We start from the raw sequence: 25,533 nt of genomic DNA, 5'->3' as shown, positions 1-25,533 counted from the left end.
AGAATCAAGAAAACAGAAGACACCTCCAGAAGCTGTTTTTGCTGATAGTTGCTTTACTGAGCAACATTTTCACATGATATGTGGTTGTTTTATTGACCTTAGTTGATTGGACTGACTAAGTTGCTCTGGATAAAAGCATCTAATTCAATGTATCCCCAACCCTGGTCCTCCAGTATCCCCGACAGTGTTTCCCAACCCTGGTCCTCCAGTATCCCCAACAATGTTTCCCAACCCTGGTCCTCCAGTATCCCCAACCCTGGTCCTCCAGTATCCCCAACAGTGTTTCCCAACCCTGGTCCTCCAGTATCCCCAACAGTGTTTCCCAACCCTGGTCCTCCAGTATCCCCAACAGTGTTTCCCAACTCAGGGTTGGGGGAACTGGAGGACCAGGGTTGGGGACCACTGCTCTAGATTACCTTAACGTAATTGTGGTAACAGAAATCTGTGGCTGTATTGGAAACTTCATCTAAACACCACCAAAGAAAGAGTCTCATTTAGTATGTATCTTTATTAAAAGCTTGTTCTGTGTCGAGGTTGTGTTTTTCCCTCCCAATGTATAATCAGTGTTTGTCACCAGGTACAGAGCAAAGTGCATCTTTTTACAAAGAACCAGCCAGCAGTACCTCGTCTCTCCCAAAACGTTCATTTATTGTAACTTAATTTGAGTAAACAAGGTGTTGGGTCTCGTGTGTCAACAGACATCGTATTTTCATTGTGTTTGTTCTTGTCTTCTCTCTCGCCAGGAAACGTAGGCCCTGGTAAAAAGTAGAGCACCATATGGAACAGGGGGCCGTTTGAGGGGACGGGGCGTTTGAGGGGACGGGGCGTTTGAGGGGACCGGGGGCCGTTTGAGGAGACGGGGGGGTTGTGTTTGAGGGGACGGGGCCGTTTGAGGGGACCGGGGGACCGGGGCGTTTGAGGGGACCGGGGGCGTTTGAGGGGACGGGGGGGGCGTTTGAGGGGACACAGGTGTTTTTTTTTTTTGCTAACGTTGGGGCCATGTCATAGGCTGCTTCTCAAATGACACCATGTGCCCCACTTTTGGCCTGACTCCAGCTTAGCAGTTGTAGCTTTGACTTGGCCAAAAGAAGGGCACTACCTGAGGCCTGTTGTGGACAGGCACCCCACACTCCCTCTGTTCATTCAGAGGCACCATGCATCGTCTGTGTACCAAATGGCACCCTATTCCCTACATAGCGCCCTACTTTTGACCAGGGTCCCATAGGGTAGTGCACTATATAGGGAGCAGAGTGCCAGACACAGCCAGCGATGGTGTCATGATGGGACGTCCCTGTCACATGGTGCTACTCATCCTGGTTGTTTGGCTGTTGGCTGTTGATAGGTCCCCCAGGTTGCCTTCTCTAGGAGGGGACTGAGGGAAGGGAGAGAGGAGAAGGAGGAGAGAGAGAGGAGGAGGAGAGAGAGGAGGAGAAGAGGAGGAGGAGAGGATGAGAAGAGGGAAGGGAGAGAGAGGAGGAGGAGAGAGAGGAGGAGAAGAGGGAAGGGAGGGAGAGGAGGAGGAGGGAAGAGAGGGAGAGAAGTGAACAAATGTAGACTTAACAGTGAAATGTTGAGAGGAGAGAGAGAGGTGGATCAATTGTCTCGAGGGGCACACAACAGTTGATTTCAAACGATGGACACAGTACTAAAACAATACATCACCTGATAAATTAAAAGCTCTGACAACATGTTCCAAATCAAAACACCTGGTGAACTATCCAAGGTTTTCCATTAATTGAGGGATATAGGAGGAAGCAGCTTAATCCCCAGGGGTCCGGTTTCCCAGACATAGATTAAACCTAGTCCTGGAGTGAAGAATCTACATTGAGAATGCTTCTATTCAGGACTTAATGTGTGTCTGGGAAAGATCCATCTCAGTAGTCTAGACTGGGGCCGTGTGGTAACAGCAGTAGTCTAGACTGGGGCCGTGTGGTAGCAGCTGTAGTCTAGACTGGGGCCGTGTGGTAACAGCTGTAGTCTAGACTGGGGCCGTGTGGTAGCAGCTGTGGTCTAGACTGGGGCCGTGTGGTAACAGCTGTAGTCTAGACTGGGGCCGTGTGGTAACAGCTGTAGTCTAGACTGGGGCCGTGTGGTAGCAGCTGTAGTCTAGACTGGGGCCGTGTGGTAGCAGCTGTGGTCTAGACTGGGGCCGTGTGGTAGCAGCTGTAGTCTAGACTGGGGCCGTGTGGTAACAGCTGTGGTCTAGACTGGGGCCGTGTGGTAGCAGCTGTGGTCTAGACTGGGGCCGTGTGGTAACAGCTGTGGTCTAGACTGGGGCCGTGTGGTAGCAGCTGTGGTCTAGACTGGGGCCGTGTGGTAACAGCTGTGGTCTAGACTGGGGCCGTGTGGTAGCAGCTGTAGTCTAGACTGGGGCCGTGTGGTAACAGCTGTGGTCTAGACTGGGGCCGTGTGGTAGCAGCTGTGGTCTAGACTGGGGCCGTGTGGTAACAGCTGTGGTCACCTTGACGTGTATCTGGTTGCGCAGCACAGCAGCTCTGAGGATCGTGGCTTTGGCTCGTCTCTGGAACTCCTTGCCCATGTGGACAGACTTCTCAAACGTATGGCCCCTCTGGTCCACGTCCCTCGCATACAGGATCTGACATCACACATACAGGAAACAGGAAGTTACTTACTGGAACTGGGGAGAGACTGGTGTGTACCTCTGTAGTGATAGTTGATGTGTAGAGAGACTGGTCTACGGCTAGTGTGTGTGACCTTGCTGTGTGTGTGTGTGTGACCTTGCTGTGTGAGTCTGTGTGTGTGTGTGTGTGTGTTACCTTGCTGTGAGAGTCTGTGTGTGTGTGTGTGTTACCTTGCTGTGAGAGTCTATACGTGTGTGTGTGTGTGTTACCTTGCTGTGAGAGTCTAAACGTGTGTGTGTGTGTGTTACCTTGCTGTGAGAGTCTATACGTGTGTGTGTGTGTGTGTTACCTTGCTGTGAGAGTCTATACGTGTGTGTGTGTGTGTGTGTGTTACCTTGCTGTGAGAGTCTATACGTGTGTGTGTGTGTGTGTGTGTACCTTGCTGTGTGAGTCTATACGTGTGTGTGTGTGTGTTACCTTGCTGTGAGAGTCTATACGTGTGTGTGTGTGTTACCTTGCTGTGAGAGTCTATACGTGCGTGTGTTACCTTGCTGTGAGAGTCTATACGTGTGTGTGTTACCTTGCTGTGAGAGTCTATACGTGTGTGTGTGTGTGTGTGTGTTACCTTGCTGTGAGAGTCTATACGTGTGTGTGTTACCTTGCTGTGAGAGTCTATACGTGTGTGTGTTACCTTGCTGTGAGAGTCTATACGTGTGTGTGTGTGTGTTACCTATACGTGTGCCTGTGAGAGTCTATACGTGTGTGTGTTACCTTGCTGTGAGAGTCTATACGTGTGTGTGTTACCTTGCTGTGAGAGTCTATACGTGTGTGTTACCTTGCTGTGAGAGTCTATACGTGCGTTGATCAGTCCCTCCAGTATGAGCTGGGTCAGTTCATCCTCCAGAGATAACACTGTGGTGTTGAAGGACTGGGACATCTTAGTCATGTCTGCAGACACATACGGGCTGAAGTACTGACACACACACACACACACACACACACCAGGTTAACAACTTTGGCTGAAGTACTGACACACACACACACACCAGGTTAACAACTTGGGCTGAAGTACTGACTCAGGTTAACAACCTGGGCTGAGGTACTGACTCGGGACACAGGTGATGTAGGGAATGAAGGAAAGGAATCCAGGTGTAAAACACTGTGTTGTCATGGTGCCATGACGGTCTCACCTGTATAAGGGCTCTGTTTCTGATCTGTGTGTACAGTGTTCTAACGTGGGGGGCCAGGTACAGGTCCAATAGAAGGTTATCCTGCAGGAGAGAGAGGAAGGGCATTGGTGTTAGCTGCACATTAGGTAGCCTAGTGGTTAGAGGGGCGGCAGGTAGCCTAGTGGTTAGAGGGGCGGCAGGTAGCCTAGTGGTTAGAGGGGCGGCAGGTAGCCTAGTGGTTAGAGGGGCGGCAGGTAGCCTAGTGGTTAGAGGGGCGGCAGGTAGCCTAGTGGTTAGAGGGGCGGCAGGTAGCCTAGTGGTTAGAGGGGCGGCAGGTAGCCTAGTGGTTAGAGGGGCGGCAGGTAGCCTAGTGGTTTAGAGGGGCGGCAGGTAGCCTAGTGGTTAGAGGGGCGGCAGGTAGCCTAGTGGTTAGAGGGGCGGCAGGTAGCCTAGTGGTTAGTGGTGGTTAGAGGGGCGGCAGGTAGCCTAGTGGTTAGAGGGGCGGCAGGTAGCCTAGTGGTTAGAGGGGCGGCAGGTAGCCTAGTGGTTAGAGGGGCGGCAGGTAGCCTGGTTAGTGGTTAGAGGGGCGGCAGGTAGCCTAGTGGTTAGCCAGGTAGTGGTTAGAGGGCGGCAGGTAGCCTAGTGGTTAGCCAGGTAGCCTAGTGGTTAGAGGGGCGGCAGGTAGCCTAGTGGTTAGAGGGCGGCAGGTAGCCTAGTGGTTAGAGGGGCGGCAGGTAGCCTAGTGGTTAGAGGGGCGGCATGTAGCCTAGTGGTTGGTTAGAGAGGCATGTAGCCTAGTGGTTGGTTAGAGAGGCGGCATGTAGTCTAGTGGTTAGAGCAGGGAGCCTAGTGGTTAGAGCAGGTAGCCTGGTGGTTAGAGCAGGGAGCCTAGTGGTTAGAGCAGGGAGCCTAGTGGTTAGAGCAGGTAGCCTAGTGGTTAGAGCAGGTAGCCTAGTGGTTAGAGCAGGTAGCCTAGTGGTTAGAGCAGGTAGTCTAGTGGTTAGAGCAGGTAGCCTAGTGGTTAGAGCAGGTAGCCTAGTGGTTAGAGCAGGTAGCCTAGTGGTTAGAGCAGGTAGCCTAGTGGTTAGAGCAGGTAGTCTAGCGGTTAGAGCAGGGAGCCTAGTGGTTAGAGCAGGTAGTCTAGTTGTTAAAGCGTTGGACTAGTAACCAAAAGGTTGCTGGATCGAATCCCGAGCTAACAAGGTAAACATCTGTTGTTCTACCCTGAAAAAGGCAGTTAATTAACCCACTGTTCCTAGACCGTCAATGTAAATAAGAATTTGTTATTAACTGACTCTCCTAGTTAAATAATAAAGGTTAAATGAAATGTAAAAAACAACCGAGACTAATTCAATCAACATTACTGAGTGGCAATATAAAATAGTTTCCCCATTTATATTTAGCAGTTAGCCTGTAACAGCCAGCTCTGTCTTCTCCATTATCATCTAGTCAGCCTGTAACTGTCCACATTAAACTGTCTTCTCCATTATCATCTAGTCAGCCTGTAACTGTCCACATTAAACTGTTTTCTCCATTATCATCTAGTCAGCCTGTAACTGTCCACATTAAACTGTTTACTTCATTATCATCTAGTCAGTCTGTAACAGCCAGCTCTGTCTTCTCCATTATCATCTAGTCAGCCTGTAACTGTCCAGTTTTCTCCATTATCAGCCTGTAACTGTCTACATTAAACTGTCTTCTCCATTATCAAGTCAGCCTGTAACAGCTTCTGTCTTCTCCATTATCATCTAGTCAGCCTGTAACTGTCCACATTAAACTGTTTTCTTCCTTACCTTCATCTCATCCAGTAGTTTCAGACAGGATGCGTACTTTGATTCGTAAAACTTGAAGATTATGTCACGCACCTGGGGCTCCAACTCTAAAAACAACTTAAAGGAGCTAGAGAGAGAAGAGAAGAGACAGGGAGAAAGAGAGAGACAGGGAGAAAGAGAGAGACAGGGAGAAAGAGAGAGACAGGGAGAAAGAGAGGGAGAAAGAGAGAGAGAGAGAGAGAGAGAGAGAGAGAGAGAGAGAGAGAGAGAGAGAGAGAGAGAGAGAGAGAAAGAGAGAGAAAGATAGAGACGGAGAGAGAGAGAGAGGGAGAAAGAGAGAGGGAGAGAGAGAGACAGGGAGAAAGAGACAGGGAGAGAGAGAGACAGGGAGAAAGAGACAGGGAGAGAGAGAGACAGGGAGAAAGAGACAGGGAGAGAGAGAGACAGGGAGAGAGACAGGGAGAAAGAAAGAGACAGGGAGAGAGACAGGGAGAAAGAGACAGGGAGAGAGAGGGAGAAAGAGACAGGGAGAGAGAGGGAGAAAGAGACAGGGAGAAAGAGAGAGACAGGGAGAAAGAGACAGGAAGAGAGGGAGAAAGAGAGACAGGGAGAAAGAGAGAGACAGGGAGAAAGAGACAGGGAGAAAGAGAGAGGGAGAGCGAGAAAGAGAGAGAGGGAGAAAGAGACGGAGAGGGAGAGCAACAGGGAGAAAGAGACAGGAAGAGAGAGAGAGACAGGGAGAAAGAGAGACAGGGAGAAAGAGAGAGAGAGAGAAAGAGAGAGAGGGAGGGAGGGAGAAAGAGAGACAGGGAGAGAGAGGGAGACAGGGAGAGAGGGAAAGAGAGAGAAAGAGGGAGAAAGAGAGAGACAGAGAGAAAGGGAGATGCTGACGTTTCAATATGTACTGAAATCTGTCATCACCCAACAAGCTGCTCCTCTCCATGACAGTTCTCATCAAGGCCTTCCACTTGGAGAGAACAATGAAGCTCTTCAATTAACAACAGTTAGCATTTACCTGAAGTGTACTTCTTAGGAGGGGACGACTAAGTGTGGTGCACACTGCGTAGGGAGCCTACCTGCTTGAGATGATGTTCTTCTGTAGTTCCTGTCTGTCAAAGGTGGCCAGGGCACACATCCCTCCATACACCGCTACATTACTGGGGGACAGGAGCTGGGGAGGGGGTCCACAACAGGTTACAACTCCTCAATCCTAAAAGACTCCATGTACACAGCAACATCATGGCTCAGACCAGATATGGTAGAGTTGGGGGAGGGGCGGGGTCAGGTGAGTCGGGGGGGGGGTCAGGTGAGTTGGGGCGAGGTCAGGTGAGTTGGGGCGAGGTTAGGTGAGTTGGGGGCGGGGTCAAGTGAGTTGAGGGCGGGGTCAAGTGAGTTGGGGGCGGGGTCAAGTGAGTAGGGGGATATATTGATATCTGACCTCTGGGAAGTCGCAGTGGTCAAATGAAGCCTGGAGGAAGCACTTAGCGGCCGGTTTGTACTTTCTAGAGGCCAGCTCTGCCAAACCTGGAGGGGGTGGGATCAAGAGAAACATTTGAAAGCGCAACTCACAATTTAAAAATAGGTTTTATTACCTATTATGACCTAAGACTTCAGTGGTCCTCCTAACAGTATAATGTCTTAGCTGTAGACTTCAGTGGTCCTCCTAACAGTACAGTATAATGTCTTAGCTGTAGACTTCAGTGGTCCTCCTAACAGTATAATGTCTTAGCTGTAGACTTCAGTGGTCCTCCTAACAGTATAATGTCTTAGCTGTAGACTTCAGTGGTCCTCCTAACAGTATAATGTCTTAGCTGTAGACTTCAGTGGTCCTCCTAACAGTATAATGCCTTAGCTGTAGACTTCAGTGGTCCTCCTAACAGTATAATGTCTTAGCTGTAGACTTCAGTGGTCCTCCTAACAGTATAATGTCTTAGCTGTAGACTTCAGTGGTCCTCCTAACAGTATAATGTCTTAGCTGTAGACTTCAGTGGTCCTCCTAACAGTATAATGTCTTAGCTGTAGACTTCAGTGGTCCTCCTAACAGTATAATGTCTTAGCTGTAGACTTCAGTGGTCCTCCTAACAGTATAATGTCTTAGCTGCAGACTTCAGTGGTCCTCCTAACAGTATAATGTCTTAGCTGCAGACTTCAGTGGTCCTCCTAACAGTACAGTATAATGTCTTAGCTGTAGACTTCAGTGGTCCTCCTAACAGTACAGTATAATGTCTTAGCTGCAGACTTCAGTGGTCCTCCTAACAGTATAATGTCTTAGCTGTAGACTTCAGTGGTCCTCCTAACAGTACAGTATAATGTCTTAGCTGTAGACTTCAGTGGTCCTCCTAATAGTACAGTATAATGTCTTAGCTGTAGACTGCAGTGGTCCTCCTAACAGTACAGTACAATGTCTTAGCTGCAGACTTCAGTGGTCCTCCTAACAGTATAATGTCTTAGCTGTAGACTTCAGTGGTCCTCCTAACAGTATAATGTCTTAGCTGCAGACTTCAGTGGTCCTCCTAATAGTACAGTATAATGTCTTAGCTGTAGACTGCAGTGGTCCTCCTAACAGTACAGTACAATGTCTTAGCTGCAGACTTCAGTGGTCCTCCTAACAGTATAATGTCTTAGCTGTAGACTTCAGTGGTCCTCCTAACAGTATAATGTCTTAGCTGTAGACTTCAGTGGTCCTCCTAACAGTACAGTATAATGTCTTAGCTGTAGACTGCAGTGGTCCTCCTAACAGTACAGTACAATGTCTTAGCTGCAGTCTTCAGTGGTCCTCCTAACAGTACAGTATAATGTCTTAGCTGTAGACTTCAGTGGTCTTCCTAACAGTACAGTATAATGTCTTAGCTGTAGACTTCAGTGGTCCTCCTAACAGTATAATGTCTTAGCTGCAGACTTCAGTGGTCCTCCTAACAGTATAATGTCTTAGCTGCAGACTTCAGTGGTCCTCCTAACAGTATAATGTCTTAGCTGTAGACTTCAGTGGTCCTCCTAACAGTACAGTATAATGTCTTAGCTGTAGACTTCAGTGGTCCTCCTAACAGTACAGTATAATGTCTTAGCTGCAGACTTCAGTGGTCCTCCTAACAGTACAGTATAATGTCTTAGCTGTAGACTTCAGTGGTCCTCCTAACAGTACAGTATAATGTCTTAGCTGCAGACTTCAGTGGTCCTCCTAACAGTACAGTATAATGTCTTAGCTGCAGACTTCAGTGGTCCTCTTAACAGTATAATGTCTTAGCTGTAGACTTCAGTGGTCCTCCTAACAGTACAGTATAATGTCTTAGCTGTAGACTTCAGTGGTCCTCCTAACAGTACAGTATAATGTCTTAGCTGTAGACTTCAGTGGTCCTCCTAACAGTATAATGTCTTAGCTGCAGACTTCAGTGGTCCTCCTAACAGTACAGTATAATGTCTTAGCTGTAGACTTCAGTGGTCCTCCTAACAGTACAGTATAATGTCTTAGCTGTAGACTTCAGTGGTCCTCCTAACAGTACAGTATAATGTCTTAGCTGCAGACTTCAGTGGTCCTCCTAACAGTACAGTATAATGTCTTAGCTGTAGACTTCAGTGGTCCTCCTAACAGTATAATGTCTTAGCTGCAGACTTCAGTGGTCCTCCTAATAGTACAGTATAATGTCTTAGCTGTAGACTGCAGTGGTCCTCCTAACAGTACAGTACAATGTCTTAGCTGCAGACTTCAGTGGTCCTCCTAACAGTATAATGTCTTAGCTGTAGATCAGTGGTCCTCCTAACAGTATAATGTCTTAGCTGTAGACTTCAGTGGTCCTCCTAACAGTACAGTATAATGTCTTAGCTGTAGACTTCAGTGGTCCTCCTAACAGTACAGTATAATGTCTTAGCTGCAGACTTCAGTGGTCCTCCTAACAGTACAGTATAATGTCTTAGCTGTAGACTTCAGTGGTCCTCCTAACAGTACAGTATAATGTCTTAGCTGCAGACTTCAGTGGTCCTCCTAACAGTACAGTACAATGTCTTAGCTGCAGACTTCAGTGGTCCTCCTAACAGTATAATGTCTTAGCTGTAGACTTCAGTGGTCCTCCTAACAGTATAATGTCTTAGCTGTAGACTTCAGTGGTCCTCCTAACAGTACAGTATAATGTCTTAGCTGTAGACTTCAGTGGTCCTCCTAACAGTACAGTATAATGTCTTAGCTGCAGACTTCAGTGGTCCTCCTAACAGTATAATGTCTTAGCTGTAGACTTCAGTGGTCCTCCTAACAGTATAATGTCTTAGCTGCAGACTTCAGTGGTCCTCCTAACAGTATAATGTCTTAGCTGTAGACTTCAGTGGTCCTCCTAACAGTACAGTATAATGTCTTAGCTGCAGACTTCAGTGGTCCTCCTAACAGTACAGTATAATGTCTTAGCTGTAGACTTCAGTGGTCCTCCTAACAGTACAGTATAATGTCTTAGCTGCAGACTTCAGTGGTCCTCCTAACAGTACAGTATAATGTCTTAGCTGCAGACTTCAGTGGTCCTCCTAACAGTATAATGTCTTAGCTGCAGACTTCAGTGGTCCTCCTAACAGTATAATGTCTTAGCTGTAGACTTCAGTGGTCCTCCTAACAGTACAGTATAATGTCTTAGCTGTAGACTTCAGTGGTCCTCCTAACAGTACAGTATAATGTCTTAGCTGCAGACTTCAGTGGTCCTCCTAACAGTACAGTATAATGTCTTAGCTGTAGACTTCAGTGGTCCTCCTAACAGTACAGTATAATGTCTTAGCTGCAGACTTCAGTGGTCCTCCTAACAGTACAGTATAATGTCTTAGCTGCAGACTTCAGTGGTCCTCTAAACAGTATAATGTCTTAGCTGTAGACTTCAGTGGTCCTCCTAACAGTACAGTATAATGTCTTAGCTGTAGACTTCAGTGGTCCTCCTAACAGTACAGTATAATGTCTTAGCTGCAGACTTCAGTGGTCCTCCTAACAGTATAATGTCTTAGCTGCAGACTTCAGTGGTCCTCCTAACAGTACAGTATAATGTCTTAGCTGCAGACTTCAGTGGTCCTCCTAACAGTACAGTATAATGTCTTAGCTGTAGACTTCAGTGGTCCTCCTAACAGTACAGTATAATGTCTTAGCTGTAGACTTCAGTGGTCCTCCTAACAGTATAATGTCTTAGCTGTAGACTTCAGTGGTCCTCCTAACAGTATAATGTCTTAGCTGCAGACTTCAGTGGTCCTCCTAACAGTACAGTATAATGTCTTAGCTGTAGACTGCAGTGGTCCTCCTAACAGTACAGTACAATGTCTTAGCTGCAGTCTTCAGTGGTCCTCCTAACAGTACAGTATAATGTCTTAGCTGTAGACTTCAGTGGTCTTCCTAACAGTACAGTATAATGTCTTAGCTGTAGACTTCAGTGGTCCTCCTAACAGTACAGTATAATGTCTTAGCTGTAGACTTCAGTGGTCCTCCTAACAGTACAGTATAATGTCTTAGCTGTAGACTTCAGTGGTCCTCCTAACAGTACAGTATAATGTCTTAGCTGTAGACTTCAGTGGTCCTCCTAACAGTACAGTATAATGTCTTAGCTGCAGTCTTCAGTGGTCCTCCTAACAGTACAGTATAATGTCTTAGCTGCAGACTTCAGTGGTCCTCCTAACAGTATAATGTCTTAGGAGGACCACTGAAGTCTACAGCTAACAGTACAGTATAATGTCTTAGCTGCAGACTTCAGTGGTCCTCCTAACAGTACAGTATAATGTCTTAGCTGTAGACTTCAGTGGTCCTCCTAACAGTATAATGTCTTAGCTGCAGACTTCAGTGGTCCTCCTAACAGTACAGTATAATGTCTTAGCTACAGACTTCAGTGGTCCTCCTAACAGTACAGTATAATGTCTTAGCTGTAGACTTCAGTGGTCCTCCTAACAGTACAGTATAATGTCTTAGCTACAGACTTCAGTGGTCCTCCTAACAGTACAGTATAATGTCTTAGCTGTAGACTTCAGTGGTCCTCCTAACAGTATAATGTCTTAGCTGTAGACTTCAGTGGTCCTCCTAACAGTACAGTATAATGTCTTAGCTACAGACTTCAGTGGTCCTCCTAACAGTACAGTATAATGTCTTAGCTGTAGACTTCAGTGGTCCTCCTAACAGTATAATGTCTTAGCTGCAGACTTCAGTGGTCCTCCTAACAGTATAATGTCTTAGCTGTAGACTTCAGTGGTCCTCCTAACAGTATAATGTCTTAGCTGCAGACTTCAGTGGTCCTCCTAACAGTACAGTATAATGTCTTAGGAGGACCACTGAAGTCATAGTAGCTACTGCAGACTGCAGTGGTCACTCTAACAGTCATAATGTCTAGTCTTAGCTGCAGACTTCAGTGGTCCTCCTAACAGTATAATGTCTTAGCTGCAGACTTCAGTGGTCCTCCTAACAGTACAGTATAATGTCTTAGCTACAGACTTCAGTGGTCCTCCTAACAGTATAATGTCTTAGCTGCAGACTTCAGTGGTCCTCCTAACAGTACAGTATAATGTCTTACCCGCAGCACATTTTAGTTTGGTGAGGACAGATTGGTTCTGACTGTCTCTCTCTCCTCGTTGCTAGAAGAACAAGCAAGCGGGAGGTAAGTCAGTGTCTTTCTCTCAGTGTGAAGGCTATATTAGACTCTACTATACACACACACACACACAATTTAAAAAGGAGAACATCTATTGAACAAATTCTCATACTGCTTGATTTGACAAGTTTCTCTCACTAGGAAGGTACGATGGAAAGGTTATATTTCATGTCATTCAGTACTAACCTCAGCTATCTCTGGAGTGGATTCTGCCTTGCTGACGTAGCTAAGTACATGGGACCAGTTCTGGAGGTAAACGCTAACCTAGCGAGAGAGAAATACACAGAGAGCGAGAGACAGGAGAGAGAAATACACAGAGGGAAATACACAGAATACACAGAGAGAGAGAGACAGGAGAGAGAAATACACAGAGAGAGAAATACAGAGAGAGAGAGACAGGAGAGAGACAGAATACACAGAGAGAGAGACACAGAGAGAGAGACAGGAGAGAGACAGACAGGAGAGAGAAATACACAGAGAGAGAGACAGACAGGAGAGAGAAATACACAGAGAGAGAGAGACAGACAGGAGAGAGAAATACACAGAGAGAGAGAGACAGACAGGAGAGAGAAATACACAGAGAGACAGACAGGAGAGAGAAATACACAGAGAGAGAGAGACAGACAGGAGAGAGAGAGAGACAGACAGGAGAGAGAAATACACAGAGAGAGAAATACACAGAGAGAGAGAAAGAGACAGACAGGAGAGAGAAATACACAGAGAGGGAGAGAGAGAGACAGAGACGAGACATTCAGACATGTGTTGATGATGTCATAGTACCTTGATGACACCGTGTTGATGATGTCATAGTACCTTGATGACATTCAGACACCGTGTTGATGATGTCATAGTACCTTGATGACATTCAGACACCGTGTTGATGATGTCATAGTACCTTGATGACATTCAGACACCGTGTTGATGATGTCATAGTACCTTGATGACATTCAGACACCGTGTTGATGATGTCATAGTACCTTGATGACATTCAGACACGTGTTGATGATGTCATAGTACCTTGATGACATTCAGACACGTGTTGATGATGTCATAGTACCTTGATGACATTCAGACACGTGTTGATGATGTCATAGTACCTTGATGACATTCAGACATGTTGATGATGTCATAGTACCTTGATTGACATTCAGACACATGTTGATGATGTCATAGAACCTTGATTGACATTCAGACACATGTTGATGTCATAGTACCTTGATGACGTTCAGACACATGTTGATGATGTCATAGTACCTTGATGACATTCAGACACATGTTGATGTCATAGTACCTTGATTGACATTCAGACGCATGTTGATGATGTCATAGAACCTTGATTGACATTCAGACACATGTTGATGATGTCATAGTACCTTGATGACACCGTGTTGATGATGTCATAGTACCTTGATGACACCGTGTTGATGATGTCATAGTACCTTGATGACACCGTGTTGATGATGTCATAGTACCTTGATGACATTCAGACACCGTGTTGATGATGTCATAGTACCTTGATGACATTCAGACACCGTGTTGATGATGTCATAGTACCTTGATGACATTCAGACACGTGTTGATGATGTCATAGTACCTTGATGACATTCAGACACGTGTTGATGATGTCATAGTACCTTGATGACATTCAGACACGTGTTGATGATGTCATAGTACCTTGATGACATTCAGACACGTGTTGATGATGTCATAGTACCTTGATGACATTCAGACACGTGTTGATGATGTCATAGTACCTTGATGACATTCAGACACGTGTTGATGATGTCATAGTACCTTGATGACATTCAGACACGTGTTGATGATGTCATAGTACCTTGATGACATTCAGACACGTGTTGATGATGTCATAGTACCTTGATGACATTCAGACACGTGTTGATGATGTCATAGTACCTTGATGACATTCAGACACGTGTTGATGATGTCATAGTACCTTGATGACATTCAGACACGTGTTGATGATGTCATAGTACCTTGATGACATTCAGACACATGTTGATGATGTCATAGTACCTTGATGACATTCAGACACATGTTGATGATGTCATAGTACCTTGATGACATTCAGACACATGTTGATGATGTCATAGTACCTTGATGACATTCAGACATGTTGATGATGTCATAGTACCTTGATGACATTCAGACACATGTTGATGATGTCATAGTACCTTGATTGACATTCAGACACATGTTGATGATGTCATAGAACCTTGTTGACATTCAGACACATGTTGATGATGTCATAGTACCTTGATGACGTTCAGACACATGATGATGTCATAGAACCTTGATTGACATTCAGACACATGTTGATGATGTCATAGTACCTTGATGACATTCAGACACATGTTGATGATGTCATAGTACCTTGATGACATTCAGACATGTTGATGATGTCATAGTACCTTGATGACATTCAGACACATGTTGATGATGTCATAGTACCTTGATTGACATTCAGACACATGTTGATGATGTCATAGAACCTTGATTGACATTCAGACACATGTTGATGATGTCATAGTACCTTGATGACATTCAGACACATGATGATGATGTCATAGAACCTTGATTGACATTCAGACATGTTGATGATGTCATAGTACCTTGATTGACATTCAGACACATGTTGATGATGTCATAGAACCTTGATTGACATTCAGACACATGTTGATGATGTCATAGAACCTTGATTGACATTCAGACATGTTGATGATGTCATAGTACCTTGATGACATTCAGACACATGATGATGTCATAGTACCTTGATTGACATTCAGACACATGTTGATGATGTCATAGTACCTTGATTGACATTCAGACACATGTTGATGATGTCATAGAACCTTGATTGACATTCAGACACATGTTGATGATGTCATAGTACCTTGATGACGTTCAGACACATGTTGATGACATGCTTGGCACTAGTGCAGTAGTCTCGGGCTCGGCTGTAACACTTCAGGGCGTTGCTGAGATCTCCACAGTCTAAATAGTGGTCCCCAAGGTCATCATGACCCCGCCTGAACAGACAGAGAGAGAGGGGAGAGGGGGAGGAGGAGACAGGGGAGGGAGGGGCCTTTATTTAACCAGGTAGGCTAGTTGAGAACAAGTTCTCATTTGCAACTGCGACCTGGCCAAGATAAAGCAAAGCAAATCGACACATACAACAACACAGTTACACATGGAATAAACAAAACAGTCAATATTACAGTAGAACAAAAGAAAACAAAAAGTCTTTATACAGTGAGTGTAAATGAGGTAAATTAAGGAAAAAAATAGGCCATGGTGGCGAAGTAATTACAATATAGCAATTAAATACTGGAGTGATAGATGTGCAGAAGATGAATGTGCAAGTAGAGATACTGGGGTGTAAAGGAGCAAGATAAATAAATAAATACCAGTATGGGGATGAGGTAGATAGACAGGCTGTTTACGGATGGGCTATGTACAGGTGCAGTGATCTGTGAGCTGCGCTGACAGCTGGTGCTTAAAGCTAGTGAGGGAGATGTGAGTCTCCAGCTTCAGAGATTTTTGCAGTTGGTTCCAGTCATGGGCAGCAGAGAACCGGAAGGAAAGACGACAGACGCTCCCTCTCATGGAGCTGAAATCGCTGGGTGTGTGTAAACCCAGCAGATGCCCTAGGTTCTAGCCATGCATGATGTCCGAGTTCCATCTCCACTGCTTGTGACACAGTCGAGTTCCATCTCCACTGCTTGTGACACAGTCGAGTTCCATCTCCACTGCTTGTGACACAGTCGAGTTCCATCTCCACTGCTTGTGACACAGTCGAGTTCCATCTCCACTGCTTGTGACACAGTAGAGTTCCATCTCCACTGCTTGTGACACAGTAGAGTTCCATCTCCACTGCTTGTGACACAGTAGAGTTCCATCTCCACTGCTTGTGACACAGTAGAGTTCCATCTCCACTGCTTGTGACACAGTAGAGTTCCATCTCCACTGCTTGTGACACAGTCGAGTTCCATCTCCACTGCTTGTGACACAGTTCCAGAGTTCCATCTCCACTGCTTGTGACACAGTCGAGTTCCATCTCCACTGCTTGTGACATCTCATGTAACACAGTGAAAACAATGTCTACTTGAGTTCCCCCCGTAGCTAGTTACCTGATGCTCTCTTTGATGGAGTTTCCCTTGTAGTTCTTGAGGTCAGTGTCCAGCTTCTCCAGTTTGAGAAGGGCCTTTTTCCTGGTGCTCTCTGCCCAGGCTGTGTCCAGGAGAGGGGCCTCCGCCGGCCCATCAGGCACCGCGTCAGGGACACCCTGCGCCTGTCTGGGAATAGACAGAGATGTTAGGGTCGTATGCACACATGCGGGATCTCTCTCACTCACACACACACACTTTTGTACCTTATATAGGCTCCACTTCACTCTCTCACACACACACACACACACACACACACACACACTTTTGTACCTTATATAGGCCCCGCTTCACTCTCACACACACACACACACACTACACTCTCACACACACACACACACACACACACACACACTTTTGTACCTTATATAGGCCCCGCTTCACTCTCACACACACACACACTACACTTTTTTGTACCTTATATAGGCCCCGCTTCACTCTCACACACACTCTCACACACACACACTTTTGTACCTTATATAGACCCCGCTTCACTCTCACACACACACTACACTCTCTCTCACACACACACACACACTACACTCTCTCTCACACACACCCTTTCTCCTCACCGCTTGGCGTCGGTGAGTCTGCGGTGGATCTCCTCGTACACGTCTACGTTGAAGGTCCTCTGGACGAAGGACAGGGCCATCTTCAGGGCCTCGGCACGGAGCTGGGGACAATGTTGTGCTATGAACTGCAGTCTCTCAATACGCATCAGACCGCTGTAGCTGGACGCAAACTGCTCCAGGTCCTAGAGAGGGAGACCAGGACAGATGAAAGACAGGGAGACCAGGACAGATGAAAGACAGGGAGACCAGGACAGATGAAAGACAGGGAGACCAGGAAAGACAGGGAGACCAGGACAGATGAAAGACAGGGAGACCAGGAAAGACAGGGAGACCAGGAAAGACAGGGAGACCAGGACAGATGAAAGACAGGGAGACCAGGACAGATGAACGACAGGGAGACCATGAACGACAGGGAGACCAGGAGAGATGAAAGACAGGGAGACCAGGACAGATGAAGACAGGGAGACCAGGACAGATGAAAGACAGGGAGACCAGGAGAGATGAAAGACAGGGAGACCAGGAGAGATGAAAGACAGGGAGACCAGGAGAGATGAAAGACAGGGAGACCAGGAGAGATGAAAGACAGGGAGACCAGGAGAGATGAAAGACAGGGAGACCAGGAGAGATGAAAGACAGGGAGACCAGGAGAGATGAAAGACAGGGAGACCAGGAGAGATGAAAGACAGGGAGACCATGAACGACAGGGAGACCAGGAGAGATGAACGACAGGGAGACCAGGACAGATGAAAGACAGGGAGACCAGGACAGATGAAAGACAGGGAGACCAGGAGAGATGAAAGACAGGGAGACCAGGAGAGATGAAAGACAGGGAGACCAGGAGAGATGAAAGACAGGGAGACCAGGACAGATGAAAGACAGGGAGACCAGGACAGATGAAAGACAGGGAGACCAGGAAGATGAAGACAGGAGACCAGGACAGATGAACGACAGGAGACCATGAACGACAGGGAGACCAGGAGAGATGAACGACAGGGAGACCAGGACAGATGAAAGACAGGGAGACCAGGACAGATGAAAGACAGGGAGACCAGGACAGATGAAAGACAGGGAGACCAGGACAGATGAACGACAGGGAGACCATGAACGACAGGGAGACCAGGACAGATGAACGACAGGGAGACCAGGACAGATGAAAGACAGGGAGACCAGGACAGATGAAAGACAGGGAGACCAGGACAGATGAACGACAGGGAGACAAAAGAGAAAAACAGAGAGAGAGTGAGAGAGAAAGAGAGACAGAGAGAGAGAGAGAGAGCGAGAGGCAGTGAGACAGGGAGATTGAGAGAAAAACAGAGAGAGAGAGAGACAGAGAGCGAGAGACAGCGAGATTGAGAGAGAGAGAGAGAGAGAGAGACAGAGAGCGAGAGACAGGGAGATTGAGAGAGAGAGACAGAGAGCGAGAGACAGGGAGATTGAGAGAGAGAGAGAGAGAGCGAGAGACAGGGAGATTGAGAGAGAGAGAGAGAGAGAGAGCGACAGACTGACTTCATTTAGTTCAGAGACAGGGAGATTGAGAGAGAGAGAGAGAGAGCGAGAGACAGGGAGATTGAGAGAGAGAGAGAGAGAGCGAGAGACAGGGAGATTGAGAGAGAGAGACAGAGAGAAAGAGAGACAGCGAGATTGAGAGAGAGAGAGAGAGAGACAGACAGAGAGAAAGAGAGACAGCGAGATTGAGAGAGAGAGAGAGAGAGACAGCGAGAGGCAGTGAGACAGGGAGATTGAGAGAGAGAAAGAGACAAAACAGTGAAAAGATAACACATGATAGGAGTTGACCACCACGTGACAGACTGACTTCATTTAGTTCAGTGTTCAGCATAGAATATAGAAGAACTACAAAGCTACGGAAGATACAGTCAGTAATGTACCAGTGCTAGGGCTAGCTTAGTGCTATAGTAATGTACCAGTGCTAGGGCTAGCTTAGTGCTATAGTAATGTACCAGTGCTAGGGCTAGCTTAGTGCTATAGTAATGTACCAGTGCTAGGGCTAGCTTAGTGCTATAGTAATGTACCAGTGCTAGGGCTAGCTTAGTGCTATAGTAATGTACCAGTGCTAGCTTAGTGCTATAGTAACGTACCAGTGCTAGGGCTAGCTTAGTGCTATAGTAATGTACCAGTGCTTGCTTAGTGCTATAGTAATGTACCAGTGCTAGGGCTAGCTTAGTGCTATAGTAATGTACCAGTGCTAGGGCTAGCTTAGTGCTATAGTAACGTACCAGTGCTAGGGTGCTATAGCTAATAGTGCTATAGTAATGTACCAGTGCTAGGGCTAGCTTAGTGCTATAGTAACGTACCAGTGCTAGGGCTTAGCTTAGTGCTGCTAGTAAGTGCTACCAGTGCTAGGGCTTAGCTTAGTACTATAGTAACGTGCCATTGCTAGCTTAGTGCTATAGTAACGTACCAGTGCTAGCTTAGTGCTATAGTAATGTACCAGTGCTAGGGCTAGCTTAGTGCTATAGTAACGTACCAGTGCTAGGGCTAGCTTAGTGCTATAGTAACGTACCAGTGCTAGCTTAGTGCTATAGTAACGTACCAGTGTTAGCTTAGTGCTATAGTAACGTACCAGTGCTAGCTTAGTGCTATAGTAACGTACCAGTGCTAGCTTAGTGCTATAGTAACGTACCAGTGTTAGCTTAGTGCTATAGTAACGTACCAGTGCTAGCTTAGTGCTATAGTAACATACCAGTGCTAGCTTAGTGCTATAGTAACATACCAGTGCTAGCTTAGTGCTATAGTAACATACCAGTGTGGGGTTTTCCACCACATAGTTGGTGTCTGGAGCATTCTGCTGGTCTTCCTGGGGGTCAGCATCGATCTGCATCGGCTCAACAGCCCCCTGGAGGAGAGAGAGGGATGGGAGAGAGAGGAGAGAGAAGATGAGATGGAGAGAGAGTGAGCGTGGGAGATGGAGAGAGAGAGAGCGGGGGAGATGGGGAGAGAGAGGGATGGAAGGGAGCGGGAGAGAGAGAGACTTTTAGAAATTAACCCCCTAAGGTCAATGTCCGGGCACCTACTGAAATCGAATTAGCATTTTAAAAAAGCCCCATAGAAATCCTTCCATTTAAGCTAGAGCGGTGTTTGTCAGACCACGAGACATCCCAATTGGTCTTCTCACTTCTGTAGCGTCAGAACAGCCTACAAACGACTGACCCTTCAATGGAAAGATGAGACCCTCCGTGTTCTCCGTTTTGATCTATGACCCCGACAAGCTACTTGGGACTCATCTGAAGTCGGTACAGCCGATCTGCCAACTGTCTGAACAGTTTGGCCTAGACACTAATATGACCCTCTGTGTAAAGGTGAGACCCTCACAAACATGACGGTGGTTTTGTTCTAGGACGCCCACAGGCCTCACAAGACTTATCTGAAGGTCCCCAGGTACGAAGTTAAAAACATTTATGGAAGTATATATGGAGACTGGATTAGTAACAAAAATATGGGGTTAAATACATGTAAAAAACAACAATTTTATTTAAACTAGGCAAATCAGTTAAGAACAAATTCTTATGTTCAATGATGGCCTAGGAACAGTGGATTAACTGCCTTGTTCAGGGGTAGAACAACAGATGTCGGCTCGGGGATTCGATCTTGAAACCTTCCGGTTACTAGTCCAACGCTCTAACCACTAAGCTACCTGATCTTTCTTATAGGGCAGACACTTCAGAACAAACTGCCTTTTGATTGTTTTTTGGGGGCCTATCCATTGTTCCATGTAGTGAATGATATTCTGTGTTTGTACGGGCCAATTTTTAAACCTTTATTTAACTAGGAAAGTCAGTTAAGAACAATTTCTTATTTTCAATGACGGCCTAGGAACAGTGGGTTAACTGCCTTGTTCAGGGGCAGAACAACAGATTTTTACCTTGTCAGCTCGGGGATTCGATCCAGCAACCTTTTGGTTACTGGCCCAACGCTCTAACCACTAGGCTACCTGCCGCCCCTCTAACCACTAGGCTACCTGCTCTAACCACTAGGCTACCTGCTCTAACCACTAGGCTACCTGCCCTAACCACTAGCCTACCTGCTCTAACCACTAGGCTACCTGCTCTAACCACTAGGCTACCTGCCGCCCTCTAACCACCAGGCTACCTGCTCTAACCACTAGGCTACCTGCCGCCCTCTAACCACCAGGCTACCTGCTCTAACCGCCAGGCTACCTGCCGCCCCTCTAACCGCCAGGCTACCTGCCGCCCCTCTAGGCCGCCAGGCTACCTGCCGCCCCTCTAGCCGCTAGGCTACCTGCCGCCCTCTAACCACTAGGCTACCTGCCGCCCCTCTAACCACTAGGCTACCTGCCGCCCCTCTAACCACTAGGCTACCTGCCGCCCCTCTAGCCACTAGGCTACCTGCCGCCCCTCTAACCACTAGGCTACCTGCCGCCCCTCTAGCCGCTAGGCTACCTGCCGCCCCTCCTGCCGCCCCTCTAACCACTAGGCTACCTGCCGCCCCTCTAACCACTAGGCTACCTGCCGCCCCTCTAACCACTAGGCTACCTGCCGCCCCTCTAACCACTACCCTGCCGCCCCTCTAACCACTAGGCTACCCTGCCGCCCCTCTAACCACTAGGCTACCTGCCGCCCTTCTAACCACTAGGCTACCTGCCGCCCCTCTAACCACTAGGCTACCTGCCGCCCCTCTAACCACTAGGCTACCTGCCGCCCCTCTAACCACTAGGCTACCCTACCGCCCCTCTAACCACTAGGCTACCCTGCCGCCCCTCTAACCACTAGGCTACCTGCCGCCCTAATAGCAGTAAGGACAAAAATGATTCATCAAAAAAACGTGTTCGATTTTATTTTATACTTCAAGGGGTCTTAAAATTCAATATGAAATAGCAAAATGATCCTTGGTAATGACCTTAAAACAGCTCCATATATCAGAGCTTTGCTCGGTCTGCTCTGGTGGTCCTACCTCTGGGAGCAGGGAGCATGCTGAGAGGCTGGAGCTGAGGACATAGTCCCCTGCAGTGAACGGTGACAGCTGATTGGGTCTGCTGCTGCTATGGGAGGTACAGGGAAGCTCTGAGGCCGAGGTCTGGGCCAAGCTAGCCCTACTCTTGTCCCTGTCTCTGGCCATGGCCCTGTCTCTTTCGCTGTCCTGAGCCTGAGCTTGTTCTGCCCCTGCAGAAACCTCCAGCTCTGACACTGCGCTGTCCTGGAGGAGGGAGGTGAGGTGGGAGAAGGGGAGAGGGAGGGGAGGCGGGAGAGGGGGAGATGGAGGGAGGCGGGAGAGATGGGGGAGATGGAGGGGAGGCGGAGAGATGCAGGGAAGGAAGGGGGGTGGAGGGGGAGATGGAGTGGAGGCGGGAGAGAGGGGAGATGGCGGGAGAGAGGGGGAGAGGGGGAGGCGGGAGAGAGGGGAGATGGAGGGGAGGCGGGAGAGAGGGAGGGGAGGCAGGAGAGGGGGAGATGCAGGGAAGGAAGGGGGGCAGAAGAGTGATTTCTGTCCTTGATGACTTAAAGCACTCCGCATGATAAGTCATGTCAGTTAGCCAGAACTCTCACCACATTAGCTGGATGTTATTTGGGGTTGTGGATTGTAAGTAAGCACCTACCACCTCATGCCTTTTGCACACAACGTATATAAACTTTTAAAAAATTATACTGTGTTATTGACTTGTTTGTTGTTTACTCCATTTGTAACTCTGTGTTGCTGTCTGTTCACACTGCTATGCTTTATCTTGGCCAGGTCGCAGTTGTAAATGAGAACTTGTTCTCAACTAGCCTAAATAAAGGTGAAATAAAAATTAAAAATAAAACTACATGACCAAAAGTATGTGGACACCTGCTCGTCAAACATCTCATTCCAAAATCATGGGCATTAATATGGAACTGGTCCCCCCTTTGCTGCTATAACAGCCTCCACTCTTCTGGGAAGGCTTTCCACTAGATGTTGGAACATTGCTGCTACAACAGCCTCCACTCTTCTGGGAAGGCTTTCCACTAGATGTTGGAACATTGCTGCTATAACAGCCTCCACTCTTCTGGGAAGGCTTTCCACTAGATGTTGGAACATTGCTGCTATAACAGCCTCCACTCTTCTGGGAAGGCTTTCCACTAGATGTTGGAACATTGCTGCTATAACAGCCTCCACTCTTCTGGGAAGGCTTTCCACTAGATGTTGGAACATTGCTGCGGGGACTTGCTTCCATTCAGCCACAAGAGCATTAGTGAGGTTGGGCACTGATGTTGGGCGATTAGGCCTGGCTCGCAGTCGGCGTTCCAATTCATCCCAAAGTAATTTGATGGGCTTGAGGTCAGGGCTCTGTGTAGGCTAGTCAAGTTCTTCCACACCGATCGACAAACCATTTCTGTATGGACCTCGCTTGGTGCACGGGGGCATTGTCATGCTGAAACAGGAAAGGGCCTTCCCAAACTGTTGCCACAAAAGAAAATCATCTATACTGCGTAAACATTTCCCTTCACTGTAACTAAGGGGCCTAGCCCGAACCATGGAAAACAGCCCCAGACCATTATTCTTTCTCCACCAAACTTTACAGTTGGCACTATGCTTTGGGACAGGTAACATTCTCCTTGCATCCACCAAACCCAGTTGGAAGGCCAGAAGGTGAAGCGTGATTCATCACTCCAGAGCACATGTTTCCACTGCTCCAGATTCCAATGGCTGTGAGCTTTACACTCAACAAAAAAATGTAATGGGTTTCCATGGCCGAGCAGTCGCACACCAAGATCACAATGCCAAGCATCACCATGGAAACCCATAGATTTTTTAAAATGTAACCTTTATTTAACCAGGCAAGTCAGTTACGAACAAATTCTTATTTACAATGACAGCCTACACCAGCCAAACCCGAACGACGCTTGGCCAATTGTGCGCCGCCCTATGGGACTTGGCCAGTTGTGATACAGCCTGGAAACAAACCAGGGTCTGTAGTGACACCTCTAGCACCAAGATGCAGTGCCTTAGACCACTGCGCCACTCGAGAGCCCATGAAGCTTCCGACGAACAGTTCTTGTGCCGACGTTGCTTCCAGAGGCAGTTTGGAACTCAGTAGCGCTTCAGTGGTCCCAGTCTGTGATCTTGTGTGGCCTCCCACTTTGCGGCCGAGCAGTTGTTGCTCCTAGACATTTTCACTTCACAATATCAGCACTTACATTTGTCCAGGGCGAGCTCTAGCAGGGTAGAAATTTTACAAACGGACTTGTTGGAATAGTGGCATCTTATGACGGTGCCATTTTGAATGTCACTAATCTCTTCAGTACGGGCCATTCTACTGCCAATGTTTGTCTATGGAGATTGCATGGATTTTATTTAATAGAGATTGCATGGCTGTGTGCTCGATTTTATACACCTGTCAGCAACAGGTGTGGCTGAAATAGCAGAATCCACTAATTTGAAGAGGTGTCCACATACTTTTGGTGATGTAGTGTATATTTGGTGCTGTACAAACAAGGTGGGTCACACATGTGAATTGGTGGAAGAAACAAGGTGGGTCACACATGTGAATTGGTGGAAGAAACAAGGTGGGTCACACATGTGAATTGGTGGAAGAAACAAGGTGGGTCACACATGTGAATTGGTGGAAGAAACAAAAGGTCTGAGACATTTAAGAACCATGGAAGTCCTGCTTCTTGCATAAAAAGGATGTCAATTACTGCGTTGTCTCTAAATGAACAGCAAGGGTTGGTGAAAGGTTTCAGGGGGATAGTAACTTCTGCCAGTCCGGTGGATGTTGTTTATCTAGTTGATTATAACAGACAATTTAAGAATTGTTTCCATGGCAAATCTTCTCTAGCTAACTACATTTTTATTTAGTTAGCTAAATAGCTTGCATTTTAGGTGGCTACGCTAACGTTTGACACAGATGTAGCTATGCTAGTAAGGAATTACTAACTGCAGTCAGGTTTCTTTTTAAATGAGTAAATTACAGTAACGACTCAACACGAGCCATCAAACTGTCTGTTTACATTTTCTATAACTAATTTAGCTACACCTGTTTGTTTGTTTGTTTTTTTAATCCGCCGACTAGTTAGCTATATCTATCAAACAAATTGAAGATTTATAATCTATAATAAACCTAGTTCAATCCGCCCTAACGCTAAATTTATTAGCTAATAAGGACTAACTTGATGTTGAGACCCCAGCATAGCTTCTTAGCTAACATTAGCTAGCAAGGTTAGCTTGTTAGCTAACTCTAGTTGAAAACACTTTGTTAGAGGACCAAATAGATCAACTCAATCTAAACAAAAAAATATATAGTCATTCAAACGTGTTCCCGGTTATATAAACTGTTGAAAACACAAGTTTTGGAAAACACAAGTTTACCTGAAAGTTAAAGACCTGTACGGGCAGAGGCATCTCCTTCTCTGCCGACACAAACACAATAATCACATCCGGGGTATGGGAGTGCAACTTGTATCTAAATCCCTGTGGAGCAAAAGTCAATATGACTAGCTGGAACAACCCAACTTTGGCGCTGTTATGAAACATTTTAATACCCACAGTCATACATTATCATACATGGTTATAACGCCTAGTATATTGGACTAGTATTTAAAGTACACCGCATTCGGGAAGTATTCAGACCCCTACACTTTTTTACATTCTGTCACGTGACAGCCTTATTCCCACAAAACCAAGAATTCCTGATTAGTCAGGGAAAATCCCATGTCTGGTTGACTGTGA

General features: G+C 46.8%; 1 protein-coding gene across 3 annotated transcripts; it reads right to left on the bottom strand.

Annotated features, from left to right (window-relative positions):
- Window positions 1-1,029: 1,029 nt before the first annotated feature.
- On the bottom strand, window positions 1,030-25,325 carry LOC112236333 (COP9 signalosome complex subunit 1-like). Of its 3 annotated transcripts, XM_042317219.1 has the most exons (15): window positions 25,174-25,323; window positions 21,799-22,041; window positions 19,631-19,723; window positions 16,870-17,051; window positions 16,262-16,426; window positions 15,025-15,160; window positions 12,300-12,377; window positions 12,036-12,096; window positions 6,962-7,047; window positions 6,600-6,694; window positions 5,545-5,650; window positions 3,773-3,853; window positions 3,418-3,555; window positions 2,462-2,596; window positions 1,030-1,372 (listed from the first exon to the last, which is right to left on the bottom strand). In XM_042317219.1, exons 1-15 carry the CDS (start codon window positions 25,204-25,206, stop codon window positions 1,295-1,297), a joined length of 1,710 nt encoding a protein of 569 aa, XP_042173153.1. In that variant the 5' UTR covers window positions 25,207-25,323; the 3' UTR covers window positions 1,030-1,294. The 3 variants fall into 3 exon arrangements, with proteins under 3 accessions (XP_042173153.1, XP_042173154.1, XP_042173155.1); XM_042317220.1 differs by lacking the exon at window positions 21,799-22,041 and having other exon boundaries at window positions 25,174-25,321; XM_042317221.1 differs by lacking the exons at window positions 1,030-1,372; window positions 2,462-2,596; window positions 3,418-3,555 and adding an exon at window positions 3,618-3,653 and having other exon boundaries at window positions 25,174-25,325.
- Window positions 25,326-25,533: the final 208 nt, after the last annotated feature.

Source organism: Oncorhynchus tshawytscha, unplaced genomic scaffold (genome assembly GCF_018296145.1).
Source record: "Oncorhynchus tshawytscha isolate Ot180627B unplaced genomic scaffold, Otsh_v2.0 Un_contig_2750_pilon_pilon, whole genome shotgun sequence".
Taxonomy (NCBI): domain Eukaryota; kingdom Metazoa; phylum Chordata; class Actinopteri; order Salmoniformes; family Salmonidae; genus Oncorhynchus; species Oncorhynchus tshawytscha.
This window is presented reverse-complemented; position numbering and strand designations above follow the sequence as displayed.